This window comes from Oncorhynchus clarkii, chromosome 6, assembly GCF_045791955.1.
Source record: "Oncorhynchus clarkii lewisi isolate Uvic-CL-2024 chromosome 6, UVic_Ocla_1.0, whole genome shotgun sequence".
NCBI classification, from domain to species: Eukaryota; Metazoa; Chordata; class Actinopteri; order Salmoniformes; family Salmonidae; genus Oncorhynchus; species Oncorhynchus clarkii.
The window spans coordinates 21023119-21050069 of NC_092152.1; the positions used below are offsets into that span (position 1 = coordinate 21023119).

At 40.7% G+C, this 26951-nt stretch overlaps 3 protein-coding genes across 4 annotated transcripts in view; all 3 read right to left on the minus strand.

Annotated features, from left to right (window-relative positions):
• LOC139410764 (Janus kinase 2b) overlaps positions 1–9419 on the minus strand; it is a 48444-nt gene extending 39025 nt beyond the window's left edge. Inside the window, exons 1-2 of the mRNA XM_071156242.1 lie at positions 8721–9419; positions 6268–6513 (exon numbers count right to left, since the gene is read on the minus strand). Coding sequence (XP_071012343.1) covers positions 6268–6499 — 232 coding nt within the window. The 5' untranslated portion in view covers positions 6500–6513; positions 8721–9419. The remainder of the gene's footprint in view (positions 1–6267; positions 6514–8720) is intronic.
• A 1014-nt stretch (positions 9420–10433) lies between these two features.
• LOC139411952 (lipocalin 15) lies at positions 10434–13144 on the minus strand. The gene is made up of 7 exons (XM_071158717.1): positions 12984–13144; positions 12263–12402; positions 11886–11962; positions 11430–11540; positions 11209–11310; positions 11006–11031; positions 10434–10898 (listed from the first exon to the last, which is right to left on the minus strand). Exons 1-6 carry the CDS (start codon positions 13074–13076, stop codon positions 11006–11008), a joined length of 549 nt encoding a protein of 182 aa, XP_071014818.1. The 5' UTR covers positions 13077–13144; the 3' UTR covers positions 10434–10898.
• Positions 13145–14029: 885 nt separating this feature from the next.
• Positions 14030–26827, minus strand: LOC139411953 (solute carrier family 2 member 8). 2 transcript variants are annotated; one of them, XM_071158718.1, is made up of 10 exons: positions 26467–26827; positions 26109–26271; positions 25685–25891; positions 25353–25452; positions 24379–24590; positions 23819–23968; positions 19964–20072; positions 19307–19474; positions 15318–15463; positions 14030–14994 (listed from the first exon to the last, which is right to left on the minus strand). In XM_071158718.1, exons 1-10 carry the CDS (start codon positions 26556–26558, stop codon positions 14851–14853), a joined length of 1491 nt encoding a protein of 496 aa, XP_071014819.1. In that variant the 5' UTR covers positions 26559–26827; the 3' UTR covers positions 14030–14850. The 2 variants fall into 2 exon arrangements, with proteins under 2 accessions (XP_071014819.1, XP_071014820.1); XM_071158719.1 differs by having other exon boundaries at positions 14032–14994; positions 25685–25756; positions 26467–26817.
• Between the last annotated feature and the right edge of the window lie 124 nt (positions 26828–26951).

Here is a 26951-nt window from a genome sequence, read left to right on the forward strand (position 1 = left end):
ATAGCTGTTCTATCATTCAGCCTACAGTAGCAGCCAATGTGTGGTGTTCAATCTAGGTCTACATTTCATGAGACTTTTGTCTTTCAGACAAGGAGGTGACAGACAATACTGTTGTGTTGTTTGATGCAAGAAACCACTTTACAAAATAAAATGCATTATTGTCATACCATTATTACAGAGAATCAGAAAAAGTATGTTACCCTCTGCCTATTGGCTACTTAGCCTATCTCAAAATACTACACTGCCCCTTTAAGACAAAAAAAAAAAGCTCTTTACCTCTCTCCCTTTTCAAAGGTGTCTAGAAATGTACACGTTTTGTGCTCTTGTAGGAAGCAATCACTCCCTTTTTGCTGACTACAAATGATCTATAACTGGGCTAATAGCTCTCACTAACTAGTAAAGGATATGAACTAAATTTGCACGTGGCTTAATGCAGCTCTCGCTTTGCTCTCAAAACAAGCGCATCTACTCATGCTCATGCGACCTCTCATGCTGTAAACACAATCCAGTTCCAAGTAAATGGCACAGATCTATGTATGGCAATGGTCTATTTGCATAAAAGCTTACTGCAACTCTGATTGTTTATACCGCACCGGTCTGTGTAGAGTGTGTCAATACAATAAAATCCTACTCCAATGCGTTCTGCCTGTATGTTGCATTGAAAGTGGCTAATATTGCGTTGATTCGATCACAATTGCCACATTAAAGGGAAACATTGACAGTGTTAACAGGGCAAACTCTAGAACTGTGGTCACCAACCTTTTCTGACTCAAGATCACTTTCTGAGTCAAAATGCAAGACGAGATCTACAGTAAGGGGAAAAAGTATTTGATCCCCTGCTGATTTTGTATGTTTGCCCACTGACAAAGAAATTATCAGTCTATAATTTTAATGGTAGGTTTATTTGAACAGTGAGAGGCAGAATAACAACAAAAAAAATCCAGAAAAACGCATGTCAAAAATGTTATAAATTGATTTGCATTTTAATGAGGGAAATAAGTATTGGACCCCCTCTCAATCAAAAATATTTCTGGCTCCCAAGTGTGTTTTATACAGGTAACGAGCTGAGATTAGGAGCACACTCTTAAAGGGAGTGCTCCTAATCTCAGTTTGTTATCTGTATAAAAGACACCTGTCCACAGAAGCAATCAATCAATCCGATTCCAAACTCTCCACCATGGCCAAGACCAAAGAGCTCTCCAAGGATGTCAGGGACAAGATTGTAGACATACACAAGGCTGGAATGGGCTACAAGACCATCGCCAAGCAGCTTGGTGAGAACGTGACAACAGCTGGTACGATTATTCTCAAATGGAAGAAACACAAAAGAACTGTCAATCTCCCTCGGCCTGGGGCTCCATGCAAGATCTCACCTCGTGGATTTGCAATGACCGTGAGAACGGTGAGGAATCAACCCAGAACTACACGGGAGGATCTTGTCATTGATCTCAAGGCAGCTGGGACCATAGTCACCAAGAAAACAATTGGTAACACACTACACCGTGAAGGACTGAAGTCCTGCAGTGCCCGCAAGGTCCCCCTGCTCAAGAAAGCACATATACATGCCCGTCTGAAGTTTGCCAATGAACATGTGAATGATTCAGAGGACAATTGGGTGAAAGTGTTGTGGTCAGATGAGACCAAAATGGAGCTCTTGGCATCAACTCAACTCGTCGTGTTTGGAGGAGGAGGAATGCTGCCTATGACCCCAAGAACACCATCCCCACCGTCAAACATGGAGGCGGAAACATTATGCTTTGGGGGTGTTTTTCTGCTAAGGGGACAGGACAACTTCACCACATCAAAGGGACGATGGACAGGGCCATGTACTGTCAAATCTTGAGTGAGAACCTCCTTCCCTCAGCCAGGGCATTGACAATGGGTCGTGGATGGGTATTCCAGCATGACAATGACCCAAAACACACGGACAAGGCAACAAAGGAGTGGCTCAAGAAGAAGCACATTAATGTCCTGGAGTGGCCTAGCCAGTCTCCAGACCTTAATCCCATAGAAAATCTGTGGAAGGAGCTGAAGGTTCGAGTTGCCAAACGTCAGCCTCGAAACCTTGACTGTTTGGAGAAGATCTGCAAAGAGGAGTGGGACAAAATCCCTCCTGAGATGTGTGCAGAGCTGGTGGCCCACTACAAGAAACGTCTGACCTCTGATTGCCAACACGGGTTTTGCCACCAAGTATTAAGTAATGTTTTGCAGAGGGGTCAAATATTTATTTCCCTCATTAAAATGCAAATCAATTTATAACATTTTTGACATGTGTTTTTCTGGATTTTTTTGTTGTTATTCTGTCTCACACTGTTCAAATAAACCTACCATTAAAATTAGAGAGTGATAAATTCTTTGTCAGTGGGCAAACGTACAAAATCAGCAGGGGATCAAATACTTTTTCCCCCTCACTGTACCTCTCAGATCTTTTTTTTAACATGACTTAAAAAACATAAGCCTATGCAACATTAACCAATTAAAAACAGTACTGTAGCAATGAGGTTTGTGCAGTAAGCTATAGGCCCAACACATTAACACTGCATATTAGCTTTGCTTGAACTGCCCTGCCAATGCATTGTTGTTTGGGACATTTTCTTAAATTATATTACAAAATTTGAGGTAGGCTATATGATCACACCGGTACTAGACATGTTGTTGTATTACTTGTGAGGCACAGCTGATTGAGCATACATTCAAATTATTTGCTTTTTATTTTACTGGGCTGAGGGTCCACCTCTCAACATCCCTCCACTCCCCCTTTCCTCCACTGAAAGGGACTAAAAAGGAACAACTTCTTCCAGCTGATGGCGAAACACAAGTTTTACTGCATTATTTCTGCCTCATGCACAACTGCATGTTGTTACTTCTATGAACAGAGAAAGTGAAATATTCCTCGATATTAAAAAATACCCAAGTCGCTAAAAATGTTGAATACAAAGTGTTGTAAGAACTTAAACATGAACTAATTCATAAAAACAGCAACACTTTTCTGTATTCGTTGACTGTCTCTCTCTAGTCATGGTTTTAAACGTTTTGAAATTACACAGTATCAATTTTGCTGTAGCCTGTAACATTACTGTAGACACGGTAATCTGAGCTATCCAATTGGCCAACGGTAAACCTATAGTGCACTTGATTTGCTCTTTGGGCCCGCCGGGAAAAAAAGAGATTGTACCTTCAGATACATGAAATGGTTAAAATTGCAACAGTTTGCCTGACCGGCACGCAGCACAGCTCAATCAGGTGCACATACCGCCAACTTCCCGAGACTAATACAAAAAAATAGAAACAAGTCTTTATCGTTGGGTTTTTTACAGAAATGTTTGGCGATTGACTAGGAATGCATTGGATCAACAAGGCGATCGTAATCAACCGGTTGGTGACCACTGCTCTAGAAAGTTGAGAGAAATTCAATCTCAGTGCTTCTTCTCTCTGTGAGCTGATATTTCTGCAAGGGCAGTCTCGGGGCACGCGCGCAGTTTAGAGGGAACATTGGTGATGACGTAGCGCACACAAAATGTTATTTTTTTTGCTAAAAATCTAAAGTTAAGTGTTTCCATTACATTTTCAACTCTACTGATAGTTTAGTCACAAAAACAGTTATGTTAAATAGCAAATGTGCCAAATCTGGTCTTGGCATGTGTGCCTAATAAACTGCATGGTTTCCAATTTCGAGACGTAGTATTTTAAAAATCTATTTTAAAAATCTACTTAGTCTCAAATAAATAATGAAACATGTTCAATTTGATTTAAATAATGCAAAAACATAGTGTTGGAGAAGAAAGTAAAAGTGCAATATGTGCCATGTAAAAAAAGCTAACGTTTAGGTTCCTTGCTCAGAACATATGAAAGCTGGTGGTTCCTTTTAACATGAGTCTTCAATATTCCCAGGTAAGAAGTTTTAGTTGTAGTTATAGGAATTACAGGACAATTTATCTCTATATCATTTGTATTTCATATACCTTTGACTATTGGATGTTCTTATAGGCCAGCCTAATCTCGGGAGTTGATAGGCTTGAAGTCATAAACAGCGCTGTGCTTCAAGCATTGTGAAGAGCTGCAGGCAAATGCAAGAAAGTGTTTTTTGAATGAATGCTCACGAGCCTGCTGCTGCCTACCACCGCTCAGTCAGACTGCTCTATCAAATGTCAAATCCTAGACTTAATTATAAAAAACACACAGAAATACGAGCCTTGGTCATTAATATGGTCAAATCCAGAAACTATCATTTTGAAAACAAAACGTTTATTATTTTAGTGAAATACAGAATCGTTCCGTATTTTATTGAACGGGTGGCATCCATAAGTCTAAATATTGCTGTTACATTGCACAACCTTCAATGTTATGTCATAATTATGTAAAATTCTGGCAAATTCATTACGGTCTTTGTTGGAAAGAAATGGTCTTCACACAGTTTGTAACGAGCCAGGCGGCCCAAACTGCTGCATATTCCCTGAATCTGCTTGCACAGAACGCAAGAGAAGTGACACAATTTCCCTAGTTAATATTGCCTGTTAACATGAATTTCTTTTAACTAAATATGCAGGTTTAAAAAAAAAAGATACTTGTGTATTGATTTTAGGAAAGGCATTGATGTTTATGGTTAGGTACATTGGTGCAACGACAGTGCTTTTTTTCGAGAATGCGCTTGTTAAATTATCACCCGTTTGGCGAAGTAGGCTGAGATTCGATGATAAGGCACCGCATTGATTATTTGCAACACAGGACAAGCTAGTTAAACTAGTAATATCATCAACCATGTGTAGTTAACTAGTGATTATGTTAAGATTGATTGTTTTTTTATAATATAAAGTTAGTTTAATGCTAGCTACTTACCTTGGCTACTTGCTGCACCCGCGTAACAGGTGGTCAGCCTGCCATGCAGTCTCCTCGTGGAGTGCAATGTAATCGGCGTCCAAAAATGCTGATTGCCGGTCGACCTCTAAACCTCATAAAATATCAAAGTAAACTTTGAGTCACGTGATGAGTTGATGGTTATTATACGATGGTTTCCACCACCATTTCTCAACAAAAAAATGTACCGACACAAAAAGATCCGACCATGTCGAACGAACAAATGATCTTTCAGCATTTATATAAATTGTGCCGAAACGTCCGGTTTACATCACAGTATATAAAAAAAGTCACGACAGCTGTATGACTTTACTCGCATAAAAACTGTGGATGGAAACATGATTCATTTCACAAGAACATTTAGGAGACCAGATAATGCACTGTGCCTTGAGTCTTACTAAAAAGCTTGAAAAGGATTTGAATGTTACCATAATAAAATGTTCTACCTACAGGGTCACCAAAAGGTCATTAAACACAAGACCTGTATTTGAGCCGTTGGAACTTGGGACATATTCCAACAAACGTACCTGTTGCCGTTTGCTTAAAGGGCAATTGTGAAATGTTTCAACCACATATTCATTATCTCCTGCACCAAACCAGTGTCTACATATGTTAAAACAGCATGTCTGTCTGATCCGTGATTAAAAATATGAATAGGTAGGTCTTAAAAATATGCTTCTCTGTGACATCTCAGGGTAGGATTAAAAGTTTTTTTTAAATGTAGAAATGTGCAGTTTTCACATACTGTATGTAGACACTTATTTCCAGCAACTGTTATTGTGCTGGAGATAATGAAAATGAGGTTGAAAAGTGGTTGAATTGTCCTTTAAAATGTCCCTCATGTTTTGCTTTTCAATAAATCTCGTGGGCATTTAAAAACATGCGGGTTAAGTTTCTCCTCGCTGACATTTTTTTGTTGTCGCACATTTTTATTGACCATTGGGAGTGCAGCTTATGTCAGAACTCACTCAACCTTAGTTATTATATTTTACGCGTCCATGACAACAGCACATAAAGGTAGACAGGCTGGAACAAAGTGTATAATATAGTTTATTTTTGCAATCAACAAAGACCATAACCTCTGTGTCTAGTCCTCTATGTCTGAGCTAGTACAAAGTGCATTAACTCAATGAGCATGTAAGTTACATGGGGATCCTAATAAAATACTGTACCAAAATACCATTCAAACCCAATTCCCTCTATCCCTTTTCAGTGCAAATGCAACGATGCATTTTGGTGCAGAAAGGACACCTCATGCCAAACCCACAGGACCTAACCAAAAACTATGATTTTAAGTTATTAAAGTTACAAGTCTACAACTAGAGTCCAGAGGTCTTCTTGGCCAGGTCACTAAGTGAGGACAAACTCATGACCGTTATCATGCTGTTTTGAAAGAATTTGACTGGTACTCACTGCACTCCTTCGCTGCATTGACACACAGTTGCTCGACTACGTAGTCCCCCGGTGGGTAGCTGAGGGGGGTTGAGTCTAGCCCAGCCAGGCTGCTGTGGTAGAGGTGGACCCGCAGCACCGGAGCAGCGGCTGGCCTGGACCCCCGAGGCTCCCGGTGAGCAGTCCCGTTCTGGTGCACAGGGACCGGAGGGCATGAAGGCGTCTCCATGTCCAATACAGAGACACCGGCCATCCGCAATCAGCTGCCTGCATTGAACAGCAGACGGGGAAAGAAGAAGAAAAGGGAAGGTGATGAGTTATTTTGTCAGACAATACAAGACAGGTTAGTTAGAGCATTTTGAAAGCAGTACAGCCAGTGTTGTTCCACCATACTGCGGAGCATCTCATGTTTTGATTAGCTTAGCAGGGAAACCGTGAAACAAATGTCTGCAGAGAGCTACAATACAGAGGGGCCCATTGTCAGCGCGTGCTACAACTGTCTGCAATCAAGATCTCCGAATTCATCTCAATGACAGATAGTAGTGGCAGTCAAAGAAATTGAGCATAGAAGCGCAACAGGCTAGCACACAACTTTTCAACTGCCCGGCAGGCAATAGAGGGGTTTCATAACAAACAAACATATAACCTTGAAACAAAGATGCCTTAGAGCAGAGGAGCGCCTTCTTCTGTTGATGACTGGATGTTTTGGTCTATTGACTACTGTAAATCCTCCACCAGTACCACCGGAGTTCACACACACTGTACACACACAACCTCCTGACACTGCCTGTGGGCCCGGAGATGAGCAGCTCATGATAAGACTGCCCTACTCAATTAACACAAACACTTCGACCAAAGCAGGAGTTAAGCCCTTGGCAAAGTTTTGAGCTGAGATGAATAACTTCTGATCGGAAGAAGTAAATGACAAAAGCTGCCTCTGGGCAAAAGCTTGTAATATGATTACAGAGAGGAGCACAAGACCTTATAACGGGGCTGAATCAAAATCACAGAAGACTGGTGTATAACACCATCAAGAGTTTGTATAAGGCTATTACTTATCAACTCATCAAAGAAAAACTTTTGTTAGCAGCTTTGGAGTAACTGTTGTGAAGATGCAGGCCTTATCATTCCTTTACATAATATTACAACTTTCCACAGTATATCTGTGCTGGCTTGGAAGCAATCTGAACTGGCTACCGCCTACAGCTCATCACAGACACAAGGAGCAAATGTTCACCACACTGCAAAGTGAGTGCATGTAATGTGAGCTAAAGGGAGGTTGATTTTTATTTTATTTTTGTACCTTTATTTAACTAGGCAAGTCAGTTAAGAACAAATTCTTATTTTCAATGACGGCCTAGGAACAGTGGGATAACTGCCTGTTCAGGGGCAGAACGACAGATTTCAACCTCGTCAGCTCGGGGGTTTGAAATAACGGTCAATTAGAGTTTCAAAACATGGGCAAACCCAAATCCTTGTGTGCCTATGTTGCATGAGTACATGCAGAATAGGTCATGTCATTGACTCATGGTCTCTTGGATCTTCATGGTGACAGGGTGGTGTATTGAGTGATTTCAGTGCCAACAGAAACTGTATTTGAATTAAATATTTTCAATGTGTATAAGATATTGCACTTCATTCAATACATCGATTTTTTTTAACTGAATTGAATGAATATTGCATTCAGTTTTAGTGAAGTGCAAATTATGTTTGAGTGAATTGTAGGCTGTGGCAGTGAGGGTGACCAAGAGACATCACCCAGGCCGACACTGCAAATAATGTGTGAGTGACTCAAGGTGTCCAGATATATATTAATTACCTAATGTTACACCTATTCATTACTAGATGTAAAAAAAAAAAAACAATCAGTCCATACTTTACTGGGTATATACGTAGCTAGCTAGTTATCGCGCAAGAGTTACGCCCCACTTCCGGTAGAAATGGGAGCAATAACCTCTACATCAGCACAGAAAACTTGTGTAGAAACTGTTAACCACCATACAATTCAAACAGAAAACACATTATGCATAAAAACAAATGAGAAATGTGTGCCTGACAACTTGCTTTTAAGCTTATTTTAGTTGGCTAATGTTAGCGAAACAATTAGTTAACTAGTGTTAGCTAGTAGCTAAGTAACCTGTTGACGTCAGCTAGTTATCAAGGCCCAGTTTGCTAGCTACTAGCAAGTATATGCTATTGTAATGACAAATGAGTTACTTTTCTTAGTGGAACAAATGTCGTCTTGCAATTCAACTTGAATATGGTGACAATATTCGCTTCGACTTTACCGTAACAACGTTAGTCAGCTAGCTTAATGTAGCTTTCTAGCTCGGGTCAACTCAATCTTACGGGCTGCACCTACAACTTCAGAAAATACAAATCAATACCATGTAAAGTTACTGTACAGTGCGTGACATTTGTATACCTACTAGCGTTAAAAGTGTTGCGTTAGCGTAACGCGTTATAGAACTTACTCGGTTGTTGACGCCAGTCAGCTACCGTTAGCCCACTTAGCTAGCTAGCAGGGCGAGTTTACAGCTTGCTTGTCAACGCCAGGTCCGATCCAATTCTTGTAAATCAATCTTTGCCAGATGAAAATTCATTTATCAATGTATCTCAAAATAGTGTCTCTCTCCATTCTTCCCCTTCACGAAACAAAAAAAGTACAGTAGCGAGGACTAACGTTAAGCTAAGATGTTATGTTCTTGTCGTCAGGCTAACTAGCTATCGAATCCATGTAGCTACACCACAGTTTACCTGAAACGATTTATCTAGCCTTAACAGTTAGCTAGCGAATATAGCTATCTAGTTAACTTGCATTGTTTCAGTACAGTTAGCTTGGCAAATAACATTAGCTAGCTGACTGGTAGTAAGTGGCTAGCAAGCCAGCTGGTCAGCTCTCCGAGTCTGATCCCCAGTGCCAACCCCCGGCTAGCTAAACTAGCTAACAGGCTAAGTTTTCAAAAGCAGGCACAACTTGTCAAGCTCCCACAGCGCTATCAACCCCGTTATAAAGACAACGTTATGTCGAAAACAGTTTCGAAACTACAATTTAGTTAATACCAGAAAAATAAGAATACGGCATAAGGTAACGTTAATAGCTATCCCAGCAAGTCAGCTAGCAATATTATGTCAGTTCTAGCTACCACCCTTGTGGAGATCTGCATAACAGTAACACCAGCCAATTGTAGCTTTAAACTAAACTAGCCAGAGAGGACGAAATTGACGAGCTGTGAGTGAAGGCCATCTATGTCAGTTATTTGCCCTGCTTTTGAAGACTATCTCGTAAGTTCTACTTTGTTTCGATGATAAACCCTTGCCGTTCAATTTCTATATCTATGTCAATTTCAATGTAGTTTTTTTCTTAGGCTGGCCAAATGTTGGAACACATTTAGTCCAAAATGTCCATTCAATGGAACTGATACCCATAGGAAGGAACCACAATTTTTGTAAATGGACAAATATTTTATAAAACAGTTTTGTTTTCATTAGCGTTCTGTGCCCTATATTACTGTGTTATATGTGTTATCCACTGACTAACGTTGTAATTGTTTAGTTCAGGTTAGAAAGGGATAGCTAAATGGCCTAATTGAGTTTCACAGTGTACAGTTACTGGCCTCTGACATCTAGCATCAACCAAGGTGTCTGGAGTCTAGACCTTTATTGTGTAAACTCAGTCATGCTCTATAACCCCAATGAACTGTTCAAACCCTTATCCCATTCCCAGCTGTTCCCCATAATTTGGTGGAAAGTGCAACATGGAGTGTCATCACAGTCACTCTGGCCTTGTTGGAAGCCGTTTTGTGTTTGCATTTTCAGCATACCACCTAAAAAGTTAAATAGTTATTATAAGTGTATTAGCCCATTAGTGCACTTGGTATACCTATGGATTTATTGGTTCAAGCCCTAGAACCAAGTTGTTTCCCTTCTACAGGTCCACTCTTTTTCACACAGTGTCTATGGATCTATTATGGGAGGACATTTCTTAAAAAACTAAAATCATGGGCTATACTGAAATTGAATGAACACTGACAAAATTCTTAAATGGCTTTATTAAGACCCACTAGAGGGAGCTGAAATGGTTTGGTAAAATGTGGGGCAGATCTGCTCAAGTACAATTAGACAAATACACAAGTTCCTTTTTTTGTTTTCACCAGGCAAGAAGTTCCCGCAAGGGAAAAATAAAGTTATTCTATTCAAAATCTTGTTTATTGTTGATTTCTGGACCTGTGTATACAGTATAAATTGCTTACAGAAAACCTGAGATTTAAATAGAAAGGTTTAATGATGTAAAGCGATGTTGAGTGGTTCAGCAATAATGTTAAGCAAGCCTCTATTTTCCCTCAGGTAATAGGGTTATATTGATAGCTTCCAATGTCAACCTTCAAGACATTTCAACCCACTATCCTATATTAAATACAACAGATTCTTAATGTACAACACGTGAGGCAGTGACGTATATGAGTAATATGACTCAGACTTTTTATAGAGTATGGCAACAGTTCTCTGTGTATTCAATAGTGTTATTGTACAATACATGTAGGTAAAGTAGAGAGCGAAACAGAAGACCCAGGATATGTAAGGGTGATGCGCTCCTATCTTGGTCCAGTATGATGGTGTGGAGTTCTTTAACCAATGTTTGCTGTTAGGTCCTTAAAAAGTGAGCAGATTGTATTATATAAAAAGCAGCACACAGAAACGCTCAGAAAACCCCATTGCTATAGAAATGTTATTCTCATTTAATGTAATTTCTACTCACTTAATGCCCGCAATCAGAGCAGGGATCTGTATAAGTAGTCAAATGAAAAAATGAAAATAACAAAAGGTGAAATTTTAAAGCATAACATAACACATTTAGTAATTTTTTAAAACTGGGACAATGATTATATACAGTTCAATGGCACCAGTCCAAGTCCTACACTACAAACACAGTTTGTGCTGTGTTTGATCAGTCATATTTACCTACGAACGATGGGGTCAGAATGGAGTCTGCAGAGAAGCCCAGAGACAGAGAATAGTTTCTAAATCTCTCCACCAATTCTTTTCTCAGCGTTGGAGAGCGACCTTAAGAAAAACAGAGTGGGAAATATTGATTAAAACATACTTTTTTGATAATGACTAGAATAACTGTAGGAGTAAGGGGATCCACATGAAAAAGGCAATTCTGTATGTAAAATCTTTACCATAAAGAGACACCTGGGAGAATTCTTTCACAATCTTCTTGTATTTCACCACCAGACCATATTCAGTGTAATTGCTCTCTACCACGGTGATGTCCTTCAATATCTGATGGCCTGTCAATTAGGTAATTTGTTAGTTAGAATACTTTATGGTTTGAAATGGTTTATCTTTACAGGCTCAGGACATGATACCATAAAGAAACAAATGAAACCGCACAGCAACAAAAATAGCACAGATAATAGTGGATCAGCAAACTTCATCATACATTGAAACACAAATGGATTATGGGAAGGGTTAGGGTTAGAATCTAACATACATAAGAAACGGATGTCTGTACTCCCCCTCCCACTGCTGTGTCAACATCGGCGTGTCTATTTCTACATTTACCCCATACTGTACTGTGTCTCCTCCCTCATACCATCTCCTCTAACCAGCTTGAGACAGGAAGCACAACTTACGGTCACTAAAGTAGTTGAACTGGCCTGGGAGGTCAGTCTTCTGGTAGTAGTACACACGACACATGCAACCTTTTAACCTGACAACAGGAAATTGAGTTGGGTTATGGGTTTGTGTACTGCAAGTATTTATAACATGTATTAATAAGTATGAATACACATATTATAGTGTTTACTTTTACTACTTGAGTATTTAAGCATTTATAAAACATAAGCATCTATAAGCATTTACAATGGCCTATTACTGAAAGTCATAAAGTCAGTATAAAGTTTATCCCAGTGTTAACTTATTGACTAATATGTGTAATGTTCCTAATAACTACAATGTTTTTATTTGTTGGAGTGTAGATCTCATTTAAAAGACAAAATAGGGTAAATACCCTGTCCCCCATATGGTTAGGTTGGCATTGCCATCCATATCAGAGGTTACATTCCCATTGGAGACCTGCACATAACTTCTCCATGGCACAAATTCTGGCGAGTCATATGCCAGGCCAACACGATACCACTGTCCTGAAAACTGGGCAAATCACTAAGAATTTTAATAAAGACAATACATTATTCCCTACAACATTAAATAGGGAAATAAAATCCTTCCATCAAAATCCATCAAGTATAGTAATAACGCAATTCAATAACACAATTGTGTGTTTTTAAATATATAGTGACGAGAGAACAGCATTGTTTAAAATGAAGAACACTAATTAATAATTGCTTTAAAATAATATTTCAGGGTACACGTTACAATAAATGTTCACAAAACAGGATTCAAAACACACAAAAAGACCAATCTTATGTAATGGTCTAAACAAACAACAACAAAGTTGAAATTCCACTGTTCTTTGACCTCACTACTGTTTGTTTTTCAATTCAGTAACTTTTCTGATTCAAACAAGAATTTCCATATACTATGGTTAGACACAGACATTTACCATAGATACATTACATTTAGTTAATCAGATTTCAGAGGATAAATAAAATGGTCTAAAGCAGGTATTTAACAAAGAGTAAAACCTGTAAAAAAAGATCAAAGAACCACAGTGCTTTTATCAGAAAAAACAGACTACCACAGCACATTGACAAATATACCATTGTTCTCACCCTTTGTAGATCAAAGTCCTGTTGTGGATGAATATCAGCATTGATACACTGAGTCCATAGCATCACGCTGAAGACGGTCACCACTAAAAACATGATGAACAAATAGAGAAATACAGACCCTGTTGTGAGACCAAGCAGGTAGAATCAAATAGATAAGTGGGAGGTCTCCTGGATGTGGACCTTTATATCTTCCTCTAAGTACTTGGAAATGTTCCTAATGCCGCCTTCATATTCACCTGCCACCAATTAGGTAATTGCACATTCCTGTACCCTGTGGGTAATGCATATTCACTTTTCAACAAAGGATAAAGTAGTGATGGGAATACTGAAACATATCATATTGTCCAACAAAAAAAGATAAGGTTTATCAGAATGTAACTTCCACATTGTAATGATGCATCTACAGTCTTTTAACAGAGGTGATAAAATATGCCTAACATAATGGAGACTCATTCCTAATGTGAGGCCAGGAAACAAAGAAGCTGACATTTCCATTCAGTTGAAAGGATTTAAAACATGAGACATACTGTATAATCTCAGAAAATGTTAATGACATTAAAAGTGTAGAAGTCAAATGGTCTTACAAGTTCATACAAATGTAAGATGGGAAATAAGGCAGATAATTGCAGGTGTAGGTGATCAAAAGACCCACCACAAGTTTGAGAAAAGTCTCTCAAGGGTTAGTCACACACTCATGTCATTGCAATAGCAATTTCATGTAGTCTTATTAAAATCACTTTATTCAATTATACACTTAGTCGACTTCTGCTTTTATCCCAACCCCTCCGACAGACACACAGGTTGGAGGGGGATGCACACTGGGCGCCCATGGAGCAGTTGTTGTGCTCAAGGATCTGATACCAGCTCCGGTTGCCAGCTCACTTCCTGCCAGAATTTTCCCATCAGACCTGGGTTTCAAACTGGAAACCCTCTAACCGCTAGGCTTCCATACAGTTGAGTGCCCACTGAACAGACCCCATAACCCCTAGAACTATTCAGAATAAGAAAATAGAATGTCTATGGTTAAAAAAAATGTACAGTGCTAGTATGGATGAAATAGACAAGTCTTTTATTAACATGATATGACCATTCACTACTGTAGCACATTTAATTTCAATGTTTTGGCACCGGTAATAACCCACATTATATTACAGTGTGCATTGATACTTCATGTGTAGTCACAGCCATTCTTACCAAAATGACATACTTTTCTCCACCTTTCTAATATGTTTCAGTAAAAACATTTAGTTATTTCAGAAGAAAAACATGACAAATAATACCAACAGGACATTTGTGCACACTTAATGTATACCCCCATGGTACAAATAGAACATTAAATCAGTAAAGTCTCAACTTATCAATATGGGCCAAATTCTAACTTACATGCACATAGCCTTAATTGTTCTCTCACATTTGAAAATGTTGTAAACTGTTCTTGTACTTTCACCCCAAAAAATACATACAACATAATGAAATGCAAGCATTGTAAGTTGAATTGACAAATATTTCTGGAGCACACATATATTTTGTAAATCTTCAAGTGTGATATATGAGCTAAACTACTCCAGCAATTTTTTGTTGTTGGTAAAAGTACCCTTAAAAAGGGGGCTTAAGAGGTCCAGCATTCATTCAGGATGCCCAAAAGGCCAATGGCTCAGAATGCAAGGCCCACTAAGTCTGAGCGTATCAAATAGGCACAAGTCAGCCACAACCATTTATACCTTTTCAAGTCACAGAATGAGATAATCTATCGCTAAGGACCATCCGGATAGGACTACCCAGAAAACTATTGACCACAAAGTATCGTGAGACGCTGTCGTTGATGTTATATTTGGGGTTGGCATTAAGTTTGTCTATTGTAGCTTGATTATTCTGGAGTCCCTTTGAATTGTGTCTGGATCTGCTCCAGAGTTTTGCCTTTGGTCTCCGGGACGAAGAGGATGGTGAAGACTATGTTGAGCGCACAACACCCAGAAAACAGCCAGAAGGTCCCAGCATTGGTTAGAAGGTCCTGAAATAAATTTATCATGGATTGTTATTACAATTCCCAAATTCATCCTTACAGTTACCAGTATTACCTCGGACATCTTAGCTGATCCTGTAAACTGTGTTTTGTCTTGACTTGGACACTGCTCTAAACTACCTTGCTCGACACGTTTACTATCTAAATATATACATAGCAATTTGTGTGTATCTGTAAGACATTTGTCTCTATTAGGCTAAGAACATGCAAACCATAACTGCAAAATGGCTTCCTGCCAAGCCCTCTGCCTGCAAAACATCCCTTTATCCCCCCCGTCTGACACACGATGCCCCAAATCAGCACCAGCTCACCATCAGGTCCTGGAAGGTCTTGGTAATGATGAAGGCAGAGCCCCAGTTGGTGAGGACACAAACAGAGCTGGCAAACCCCTTTACTCGTGAAGGAAAGATCTCAGACATCACCAGCCAGGGGATGGGACCCCAACCAAGAGAAAAACCTGAACGGACAACAGGTTATGCCGATGAGAAATCACGGCAAAATGTCAGATCTGAACTTATACTAATTTATATTTTATGGTTAATAGTCATTTCAATATTATAGCCAAAAGACATGGAACAACTTATAGGTGACTAAACCCACTATACTCTAAAAACATTACTAAACACTCCTACAGTGCATTCGAAAAGTATTCAAAACCCTCAACTTTTCCCAGATTGTTACTCTACAGCCTCTTTCTAAAATGTATTAAAATTGTTTTACCCCACAATAATTATAAATGCAAACACAGGTTATACATTTTAGCAAAACTGAAATATCACACATTTACATAAGCATTCAGAGCGAAATGCTTGTTTCTCTAGCGCCGACAGTGCAGTAATATCTAACAATTTCACAACATACACACAAATCTAAGTAAAGGAATGGAATTAAGAATATATAAATATATGGACGAGCAATGTCAGAGCAGCATAGACTAAGATACAGTAGAATAGAATCGTGGCCAAAAGTTGAAAATGACACAAATATTAATTTTCAAAGTCAGCTGCCTCAGTTTGTATGATGGCAATTTGCATATACTCTTGAATTTTATGGAGTGATCAGATGAATTGCAAAGTCCCTCTTTGCCATGCAAATTAACTGAATCCCAAAAAAACATTTCCACTGCATTTCAGCCCTGCCACAAAAGGACCAGCTGACATGTCTGTGATTCTCTCATTAACACAGGAGTGAGTGTTGACGAGAACAAGGCTAGAGATCACTCTGTCATGCTGATTGAGTTCGAATAACAGACTGGAAGCTTCAAAAGGAGGGTGGTGCTTGGAATCATTGCTCTTCCTCTGTCAATCATGGTTACCTGCAAGGAAACGTGCCGTCATCATTGCTTTGCATAAAAAAAAGCTTTACAGGCAAGGATATTGCTGCCAGTAAGATTGCACCTAAATCAACCATTTATCGGATCATCAAGAACTTCAAGGAGAGCGGTTCAATTGTTGTGAAGGCTTCAGGGCGCCCAAGAAAGTCCAGCAAGCGCCAGGACCGTCTCCTAAAGTTGATTCAGCTGCAGGATCTGGGCACCACCAGTACAGAGCTTGCTCAGGAATGGCAGCAGGCAGGTGTGAGTGCATCTGCACGCACAGCGAGGCAAAGACTGAGGCTGGCCTGGTGTCAAGAAGGGCAGCAAAGAAGCCACTTCGAGGAAAAACAGACAGACTGATATTCTACAAAAGGGATTGGACTGCTGTAAAGTCATTTTCTCTGATAAATCCCCTTTCCGATTGTTTGGGGAATCCGGAAAAAAGACGACAAGTTGAGCACTACCATCAGTCCTGTGTCATGCCAACAGTAAAACATCCTGAGACCATTCATGTGTGGGGTTGCTTCTCAGCCAAGGGAGTGGGCTCACTCACAATTTTGCCTAAGAATACAGCCATGAATAAAGAATGGTACCAACACATCTTCCGAGAGCAACTTCTCCCAACCATCCAGGAACAGCTTGGTGATGAACAATGCCTTTTCCAGCATGATGGAGCACCTTGCCATGAGGCAAAAGTGATAATTAAGTGGCTCGGGGAACAAAACATCCACATTTTGGGTCCATGGCCAGGAAACTCTCCAGACCTTAATCCCATTGAGAACTTGTGGTCAATCCTGAAGAGGCGGGTGAACATACAAAAACTCAAATTCAGACAAACTCCAAGCATTGATTATGCAAGAATGAGCTGCCATCAGTCAGGATGTAGCCCAGAAGTTCATTGACAGCATGCCAGGGATTGCAGAGGTCTTGAAAAAGGGTCAACACTGCAAATATTGACACTTTGCATCAACTTCATGTAATTATCAATAAAAGCCTTTGACACGTATGAAATGCTTGTAATTATACTTATTCCATAGTAACATTGACAAAAATATCTAAAGACACTGAAGTAGCAAACTTTGTGAAAATTAATATTTGTCATTCTCTCAACTTTTGGTCCACGACTGTACAGTATATACATAGAGTAATGCAAAATATGTAAACATTAAAGTGACCGGTGTGCCGTTTACTAAAGTGGCCAGTGATTAAGTCTAAGGCATTAGCCTCTAATGTGCTAGTGATGGCTATTTAAAAGTCTGATGGCCTTGAGATTGAAACAACTTCTCTGTTGGTCGGTCCCAGCATTGATGCACCAGTAGTGACCTCGCCTTCAGAATGATAGCGGGGTGAACAGGCAGTGGCTTGGGAGGTTGTTGTCGTTGATCTTTTTGGCCCTCCTGTGACATCGGGTGCTGTAGGTGTCCTGGAGGGCAGGTAGTTTGCCCCTGGTGATGCGTTGTGCAGACCGCACCACCCTCTGGAGAGCCCTGTGGTTGCAGGCGGTGCAGTTCCCGTACCAGGCGGCGATACAGCCCGACAGGATGCTCTCAATTGTGCATCTGTAAAAGTTTGAGGGTGCCAAGCCAAATTTCAACCTCCTGAGGTTGAGGAGGAGAGGAGAGCCAACTGTCGTTGGTAGCAGGCCGTGTCGGTGGCACTGCGTTATCCTCAAAGCGGCCGAAGAAGGTGTTTAGCTTGTCCGGAAGCAAGACGTCAGTGTCAACGAGTCTTCTTGGGTATGACGCTACAAGCGTGTCACCCCTATATTTGGTGAGTTTCTCCCATTCTTCTCTGCAGATCCTCAAGCGCTGTCAGGTTGGATGGGGATAAATAAAATAAAAGTACCACAGGGAAGTGTTAAAGTGCTCATTTTTATCCAATCAAGGAGCTTGATTTTAATTTATATCACGTATAAATGAGAATATACAAAAACGAATTATTTATTAGCTGCAGAGCTATTTTCAGGTCTCTCCAGAAATGTTTGATCGTGTTCAAGTCTGAGCCACGCAAGAACATTGAGACCTGTCCCAAAGCCACTCCTGTGTTCGCTTGTTTCATCAGACCAGAGAAGCTTGTTTCTCATGGTCAGAGTCCTTTAGGTGCCTTTTGGCAAACTCCAAGCAGGCCGTCATGTGCCTTTTCCCGAGCGGCTTCTGTGAAACCTCTACCATAAAGGCCTGATTGGTGAGGTGTTGCAGAAATGGTTGTCCTTCTGGAAGGTTCTCCCATCTCCACAGAGGAACTCTGGAGCTCTGTCAGACTGACCATCGGGTTCTTGGTCACCTCCATGACCAAGGCCCTTCTCCCCCGATTGCTCATTTTGGCCGGGTGGACCGCTCTAGAAGAGTCTTGGTGATTCCAAACTTCTTCCATTTAAGAATGATTCAGGCCACGGTTTTCTTGGGTACCTTCAATTCTGTAGAAATGTTTTGGTACCCTTCCTCCAGATCTGTGCCACTACACAATCCTACAGCAATTCCTTCAACCTCATGGCTTGGATTTTGCTCCGACATGCAACGCATGTCAACGGTGGGACCTTAGACAGTTGTATGCCTTTCCAAATCATATCCAAACAATTGAATTCACCACAGGTGGACACCAAATCAAGTTGTAGAAACATCTGAAGGATAATCAATGGAAACAGGATGTACCTGAGCTCAATTTCGAGTCTCACTGCAAAGGGTCTGAATACTTATGTAAATATATATATTTTTTTTACATAAATGTACAAAAAAAAATGTAAACCTGTTTTCGCTTTGTCATTATGGGATAGTTTGTGTACATTGATGAGGTATAAAAAAAAGTAATACATTTTAGAATAAGGCTGTATGTGGATAAAGGGAAGGGGTCCGAATTCTTTCCAAATGCACTGTACATTGCCAACAATTTGTTTTATATGTGTTTATTTAGCCAGGATAGTTTGCTGGGCAACAATAGTCACTGTTTTCTAGACTAGACAGAGCCCAATCTAAGTGTGGAGCTCACCTGTGATGAAGAAGCCCATGCTGGCCAGTGCGAGCCAGGACAGCCCAACCGCAGGGTTCTCTGCAAGGGGACTCTCTACTAGGCAAAGTCCTGAGGAGTTACCATGGGTTTCACTGGACAACTTGAAGTAGACACCAAAGGCAGCAGTGCTTAGGCACATAGAAACTCCTTGATATATAAAGGGAGGGAGAAATTGACATTTCTTTTCACATTGGTGAACAAGCACAAAGATGGCAGAGTACAGACATGATGTCATAGTTCTAAAACTATGGCACGCGACATGGCTCAATCTTTTTCTTCTTTTTGAATTGCTGGTGTCTTTGGAGATTTGGATCATATACTGTGCTAATGCCGATACAAAAAAAAAATACAAAAAAATAAGTGTAATGGAGAGCAATCTACAATACAGCAAACGAGGCATTTGTGGTAAGTGCATGGAGGCCTCCGTATTTATGCATGTCCGCCATTGAACAATTATTTTTAGGGAGTTGGGGCCCAGTTTGGGTGAGATAATCTGATGTCAAGCTTGACAGCGCCTTATTTCCGCCCCCTACATTTTGAGCGGGATTGCCACAAAAGGACTCAATTGATGCATTATAGTCAATGGTGGAGGAAAGTTAAGTTCTGATATTACAGACACGCTTGAGACATATGCACCTGAGAGGATGAGGAGAAGTTTTCTTCCAGCGCGGTCCATGACCAATGCTGCTACTGCAGTGAACACTACCTGGATTGCTGCTACTACCACCGTAGCAACATTGCTGTTCTGAAAAACAAAATCACCATTTAATACATTTAACCCAACTGGCATGTCAATATCCATAGTATTGATATTATTTAGATCATATTACAGCTTATGAATAGTAATGTGTAAAAACAAACAAATTGACCCAATAAATCGACACTGAACAAAAATATAAAAACGCAACATATGTTGGTCCCATGAGCTGAAATAAAAGATGATCTCAAGTTGTGCACAAATTTGTTTACATCCCTGTTAGTGAGCATTTCTACATTTGCCAAAATAATCCATCCACCTGACAGGTGTGGCATACCAAGAAGCTGATTAAACTGCATGACCATTACACAGGTGCACTTTGTGGGGACAATAAAAGGCCACTTAAATTAGCAGTTCTCACAACACAATTCCACAAATGTCTCAAATTTAGGGAGCGTGCCATTGGCATGCTGACTGCAGGAATGTTAATCCACCTGGCGTGTCAGATTTAAAAAAAGCTTTACAGCAAAAGCTATCCAAGCGTTTATGTTAGGACATCTCTCTCAGCAGACAAAACATTAAACAGCTAGCAGCAAAGTTGGTCACGAAAGTCAGAAAAGCAATACAATTAATCACTTACCTTTGATGATCTTCTGATGTTGGCACTCACGAGACTCCCAGTTACACAATAAATGTTCTTTGTTCCATAAAGATTATTTTTATATCCAAAATACCTCCATTTGGTTGGTGCGTTTTGTTCAGAAATCCACAGGCTCGAGCTGTCACGACGGGGCAGACAAATTCCAAATAGTATCCGTAAAGTAGGTAGAAACATGTCAAGTTTTTTTTATACTCAATCCTCAAGTTGTTTTTACAATAATCGATAATATTTCAACCAGACCGTAGCTTTTTCAATAGGAGAGAGAGAAAATGTCTGCTCCAAGCTGTTGCGCATGCAAAACTCTGCTAGCACCCAGCCATCCACTGACGCGATGTGATCCTTCTCGCTAATTTCTCAGAATAGAAGCCTGAAACTACGTCTAAAGACAGTTCACACCATGCGGAAACCATAGGGAAAGGAATCTGGTTTATATCCCTTTAAATGGAGCGAAGGCATACAATGGAACAGGGAGATTTGTTTCTCTTAGGCACTTCCTTGTTGGATTTTCCTCATGTTTTCACCTGCAATATCAGTTATGTTATACTCACAGACAATATTTTGACAGTTTTGGAAACTTTAGTGTTTTCTATCCTAATCTGACAATAATATGCATATTCTAGATTCTGGGCCTGAGAAATAGGCAGTTTCATTTGGGTACGTTTTTCATCCAAACATCAAAATACTGCCCCCTACACTCAACAGGTTAAACACCGTTTCCCATGCTTGTTCAGTGAACCATAAATGAACATGCACCTGTGGAACAGTCGTTAATTGCCTACAGTCTGTAAACTGTTAGTGTTAAGGTCACAGTTATGAAAACATAGGACACTAAAAGAGACCTACAGTGGGGCAAAAAAGTATCTAGTCAGCCACCAATTGTGCAAGTTCTCCCACTTAAAAAGATGAGGCCTGTAATTTATCATAGGTACACTTCAACTATGACAGACAAAATGAGAAAAAAAAATCCAGAAAATCACATTGTAGGATTTTTTATGAATTTATTTGGAAATTATGGTGGAAAATAAGTATTTGGTCACCTACAAACAAGCAAGATTTCTGGCTCTCACAGACCTTCTTTAAGAGGCTCCTCTGTCCTCCACTCGCTACCTGTATAAATGGCACCTGTTTGAACTTGTTATCAGTATAAAAGACACCTGTCCACAACCTCAAACAGTCACACTCCAAACTCCACTATGGCCAAGACCAAAGAGCTGTCAAAGGACACCAGAAACAAAATTGTAGACCTGCACCAGGCTGGGAAGACTGAATCTGCAATAGGTAAGCAGCTTGGTTTGAAGAAATCAACTGTGGGAGCAATTATTAGGAAATGGAAGACATACAAGACCACTGATAATCTCCCTCGATTTGGGGCTCCACGCAAGATCTCACCCCGTGGGGTCAAAATGATCACAAGAACGGTGAGCAAAAATCCCAGAACCACACGGGGCACTGCAGTGCTTAATGCCGCTGGTGGCCACACCAGAAACTGACTGTTACGGTTGACCCCCCCCTCCCCCGCTTTGTTCAGGGACACATAATTCCATTTCTGTTAGTCACATGTCTGTGGAACTTGTTCAGTTTATGTCTCAGTTGTTGAATCTTGTTATGTTCATACAACTATTTACACATGTTAAATTTGCTGAAAATAAACGCAGTTGACAGCGAGGACGTTTCCTTTTTTGCTGAGTTTCTAAGAGAATCCCTATAAACTGCATAAGTAAGTAGCCAGAGAGCATATCAAACTAACGGAATCTTCCCCTTTGGTCAGAATGCCAACAGAAATTAAAATTAGACCAGGAAATGTGAGCTGTGAGTTACACGTTTGAAATGTTTTAAAATACCTCACCTCCCAGACGAGACCAGAACATTGCCAGGTTGCAGCTGTGAGTGTAAAGTGGTCTGAATCCTGAACCCTGAGTATCGACTCGAGGTGTTGGCGAGAAGCTCATCTTCCAGACAATCACTGTCTCATCACCCAGTGGGAACCATCGACACTGCTGGCTAGCTAGCCATCTTCCAGAGTGAACCCAACCAAGCCGCACTGCTTCTTAACACAGCGCACATCCAACCCGGAAGCCAGCCGCACCAATGTGTCAGAGGAAACACCGTGCACCTGGCAACCTTGGTTAGCGTGCACTGCGCCCGGCCCGCCACAGGAGTCGCTGGTGCGCGATGAGACAAGGATATCCCTACCGGCCAAACCCTCCCTAACCCAGACGACGCTATGCCAATTGTGCGTCGCCCAACTGACCTCCCGGTCGCGGCCGGTTACGACAGAGCCTGGGCGCGAACCTAGAGTCTCTCGTAGCACAGCTGGCACTGCAGTACAGCGCCCTTAACCACTGCGTTACCCAGGAGGCCCATAGGCTGGGGTTTTTGCTGATGCATGAGATTACAACTGTTTAGAATGATGAGGTAATAATTAATAAGATTACTGTTTATCGATGTAATAGATATACCATAGACTAATTAAGGAGATGATAACTCTTAATATCTTCCGTGGTGCCCCAAATTCCTTCTCAGTTAATTGTTAGATGATCATTTTAAAATCGGGTAACAATTAAACATAGTTAGTGTATTAAATAAATCAGTCATCAAATTAATGAAAGTAAAGTCACAATGGCCACTGGCAAGCTGGAGAAGTGTGCTCTTCACAGATGAATCCCGGTTCCAATTGTACCGGGCAAATGGCATCATGTGGGTGAGGGGTTTGCTGAAGTCAACATTGTGAACAGAATGCCCCATGGTGGCGGTGGGGTTATGGTATGGGCAGGCATAAGCTATGGACAATGAAGACAATTGCATTTTATCAAATGGAGATTTGAATGCAGAGATAACATAACGAGATCCTGAGGCCCATTGTTGTACCATTCATCCGCCACCATCACCTCAAGTTTCAGCATGATAATGCACAGCCCCACATCGCAAGAATATGTACACAATTCCTGGAAGCTGAAAATGTCAGTTTTAATTCATTTAAATTGACTGATTTCCTTATATGAACTGTAACTCAGTCAATTTTGAAATTGTTGCATTTATATTTTTGATCAATGTATTAAAACTGTAATCCTAAAAAATAAAATAGCTCATTCCAGCAGCCAAAATACCTCAAATAACACTTAACAATTCTTACCTTAAAATGGGCTTCCTCAAAGATAGTCTCAGCATAGAACATGATGGCGTTGATACCGGTGAGCTGTTGGAAGAGCATCAACATGATGCCCACTCCAAGGGGCTTGTATACTCCAGGGTCCTTAAGATCAGCCATCCCCAAACTACCTCCCTGGGTTTAACACAAAGCACACAGTCATCACACCCTCTTATTCCCATTAACATGAGTCAGATGTGTTAGCATGCTTCTTTGTTCCTGATTCTCCTCACACTATATCCACTGAATGGATAACAACCGTTTCTCAGCTCTGCCAAGTTTATCTCTGCTCTGCTTCCCTATAGTAGTGGGGCTGACCAGAATATACTCACTCAGAGACAAAACCATGCAAGTAAAGACAGAGTTCTTTCAGCTAAAAGTTCTGGATTTTTCCCACATGTTCTTATTGATTTGGTTAAGTACAACACAGAGGTGACTAAATATTTCACAATCCATACCTTTGTCCCTTGTATTACGCCATTGCACAATGTCTTCTTCAAAGCAAGTCTTATACCTCATGATTATTAGGGAATACACAAACTCACCTGGTCGTCAGAAGCATCCTCAATGCGGGCACACTCCCACTCTGCAGGGGCATCTGGCCCCCTGAGAAAGCGCACCGCCTCCTCGGCTTCCCTCCGTTTACCCTGAGACAACAGGAACCTGGGGGTCTCGGGCATGAAACACATGAACACCATCATAATGGTGGGTGGGATGGAGCAGCAGATTGCCAGCCAGCGCCAGTCCAGAAACATCCCTGGGATGTTAGTAGAGTAGGGAATGTGAGAGGACAGTAGTGGGATGACCCTAGTTGGATCCTTCCCAGTGAAAATTAACCACTGACATTCTGGATTCCACATAGTGGTGTTGATATTATGTAACTCCAGAAGATGAACAATGAAAATCTATAGTGTCGATTATTAGTATCCATCACCCCACTAAATTGAAATATGCATAATTAGAAGAGCATATACAGACAATGGGATAATGAAAAGCCTCTGCCTTACAACATTTCTCAGCCAAAGACCATTCCTTCTAAACATAAGACAATAACGAGACAAAACAGCCTACCACGCCTGCAATAGTACTGTCTATTGAGGAAAGTATCTTGAGAAACAAGCATGTCATGTCAGTAACTTGATTAGGCATAGCGGTGGCTTGGGAGGCTGGCACAAATGAGAGCTCTCAGTTAGCAGGGTGGAATCTTGATCATTCCTGGTGATGATCACATGACATGTGTTTATCAAGGTTCGGTTGCCAATACTGATTGGGATTGGAAAACCTTGCACCACATCATTAAAACATTAACCTCTACCCATATGACTACTGTTGTAACCTCTGTCAAAGTTGTACAAAACAGAGAAATCCTTAGTGACATGGTCAGAAATCCCCTCCGCTGACCAGATACGGTATAAAAAAAAAAATTCAAGACTTTCTCATGAGATTCAAAACTATAAAGTCATAACATCCAAATACTGCTAACAGACAGACAGACAGACAGACACCTACTGTGGCATACCTGCTATATATGCCCCCATGATTCCTGTGACCACCATGAGTTGAACACAGGAGCCCATTGTCCCACGGACACGCTCATGGGCAATCTCTGAGATGTACAGCTAGAGCACAGAGGAAGAGAAAAGTGAAAAACAATTTTCACACAGGAAGAGTACGCAGCATGGCATATCAATATAAATAAGTCAACATTTGAGGTGCTATGTAAAATAGAAATGTATGATGAAATAAGATCATTAGAATGCAGGCATTCACATAGTACACTTATCATGGTCAATTGTAACTCCCCCTGACCTTAAACTGATAGCATAAGAGTAGACATTCCATAGTACTTACTGGCACCACGAGTGACGTCACCCCACTTGCCAGTCCTGTGAGTACCCTCCCAAGATACAGCATCCAGACATTCTGAGCAGCAATGACGATAGTAAAACCAAAGATATAAGGTAGAGAGCAGAACATAAGACTCAGCTTCCTCCCGATCTTGTCCACCATCCAACCGCCGAGTAGACCTCCTATAGCAGCTCCTATCGTCACGATAGACTACAAAAGAAAAACAGTCAAATAGTGGCTAATGTCCACTTTCATCCACTCAGGAATGATTAGGGCCCTAAGTCACCCCCCCCAAGAGTGGCATGGCCTGACCAAGAAAAACTCTGGGTCCTTGCTATAGCATGACAAGGATTCAAAGCATATCCTAGTGGGGTTATGAGAGGGGGGAAAAAAACATTCTTGTTGTGGGGCCCAGAATTTATCTTACCCCAAACCACGAAGCCTCGTCATCGTCTAGTCGTAATCTTGGGTCAGTGATTGTGCTTAGTTCAGGGATGGCAGGGGAACTGTACCCCAATACAAACCCCAAACTCAAGGGACCAAGGACAGCTGCGAGAGTGGCCAGGAACAGCTTTCCATTCTTAACCTTGCTGTTGAAAGAAAGAACAGGTGGGGTTACAAATCAGTATCTATTGTAACAATAACATTACATATAAAGACTTAATCGCAACAACACGAGACCATGTTTTTAGTAAAGAACCACATGTTGTGGTATAGGGCCACCAACCATATTGGGTGAAAACATGTCTGCAAGGAAAGTTTCTAACAATCAATAACAAACTTACTCAAGATATGCGTCCTGTTCCGACCTCACTCTTGTGTCTTCTCCATCTTCTGTATCAAGCAATCGTCTTGACTCATTTTGGCTTTCAATCATGGTTTGTCCTGTTCACATTGACAACCATGAATGTTGGACATGCAGAGCCAGCGACAGATAATTTAGCAAACCTGTGCAAAAAATTATAAGCGAAGGGAAAACTACCACCGCACGTGAGACTATAACCACCTAATTCAAATCGACAATGATCAGGAAAGAACGAAAATCATAATTATATTACAATTTTTAAAGCAATATATCCGTTTCAATGTTGTCAACTGACCGACCGACCGACCAGCGGATTGTGAAATCTGGTCTTGTGTTTTCATATAATCAGTTGACGCGCACGCAAGCAATTAATTGCAATTTCCGGTTTGTTTTTTTCAAAATAAAAGTGCAGCTGTTCCCAGGACGTAGTTTCGTTCGTTTCACAGGGAAGGCGTTCCCTAACGG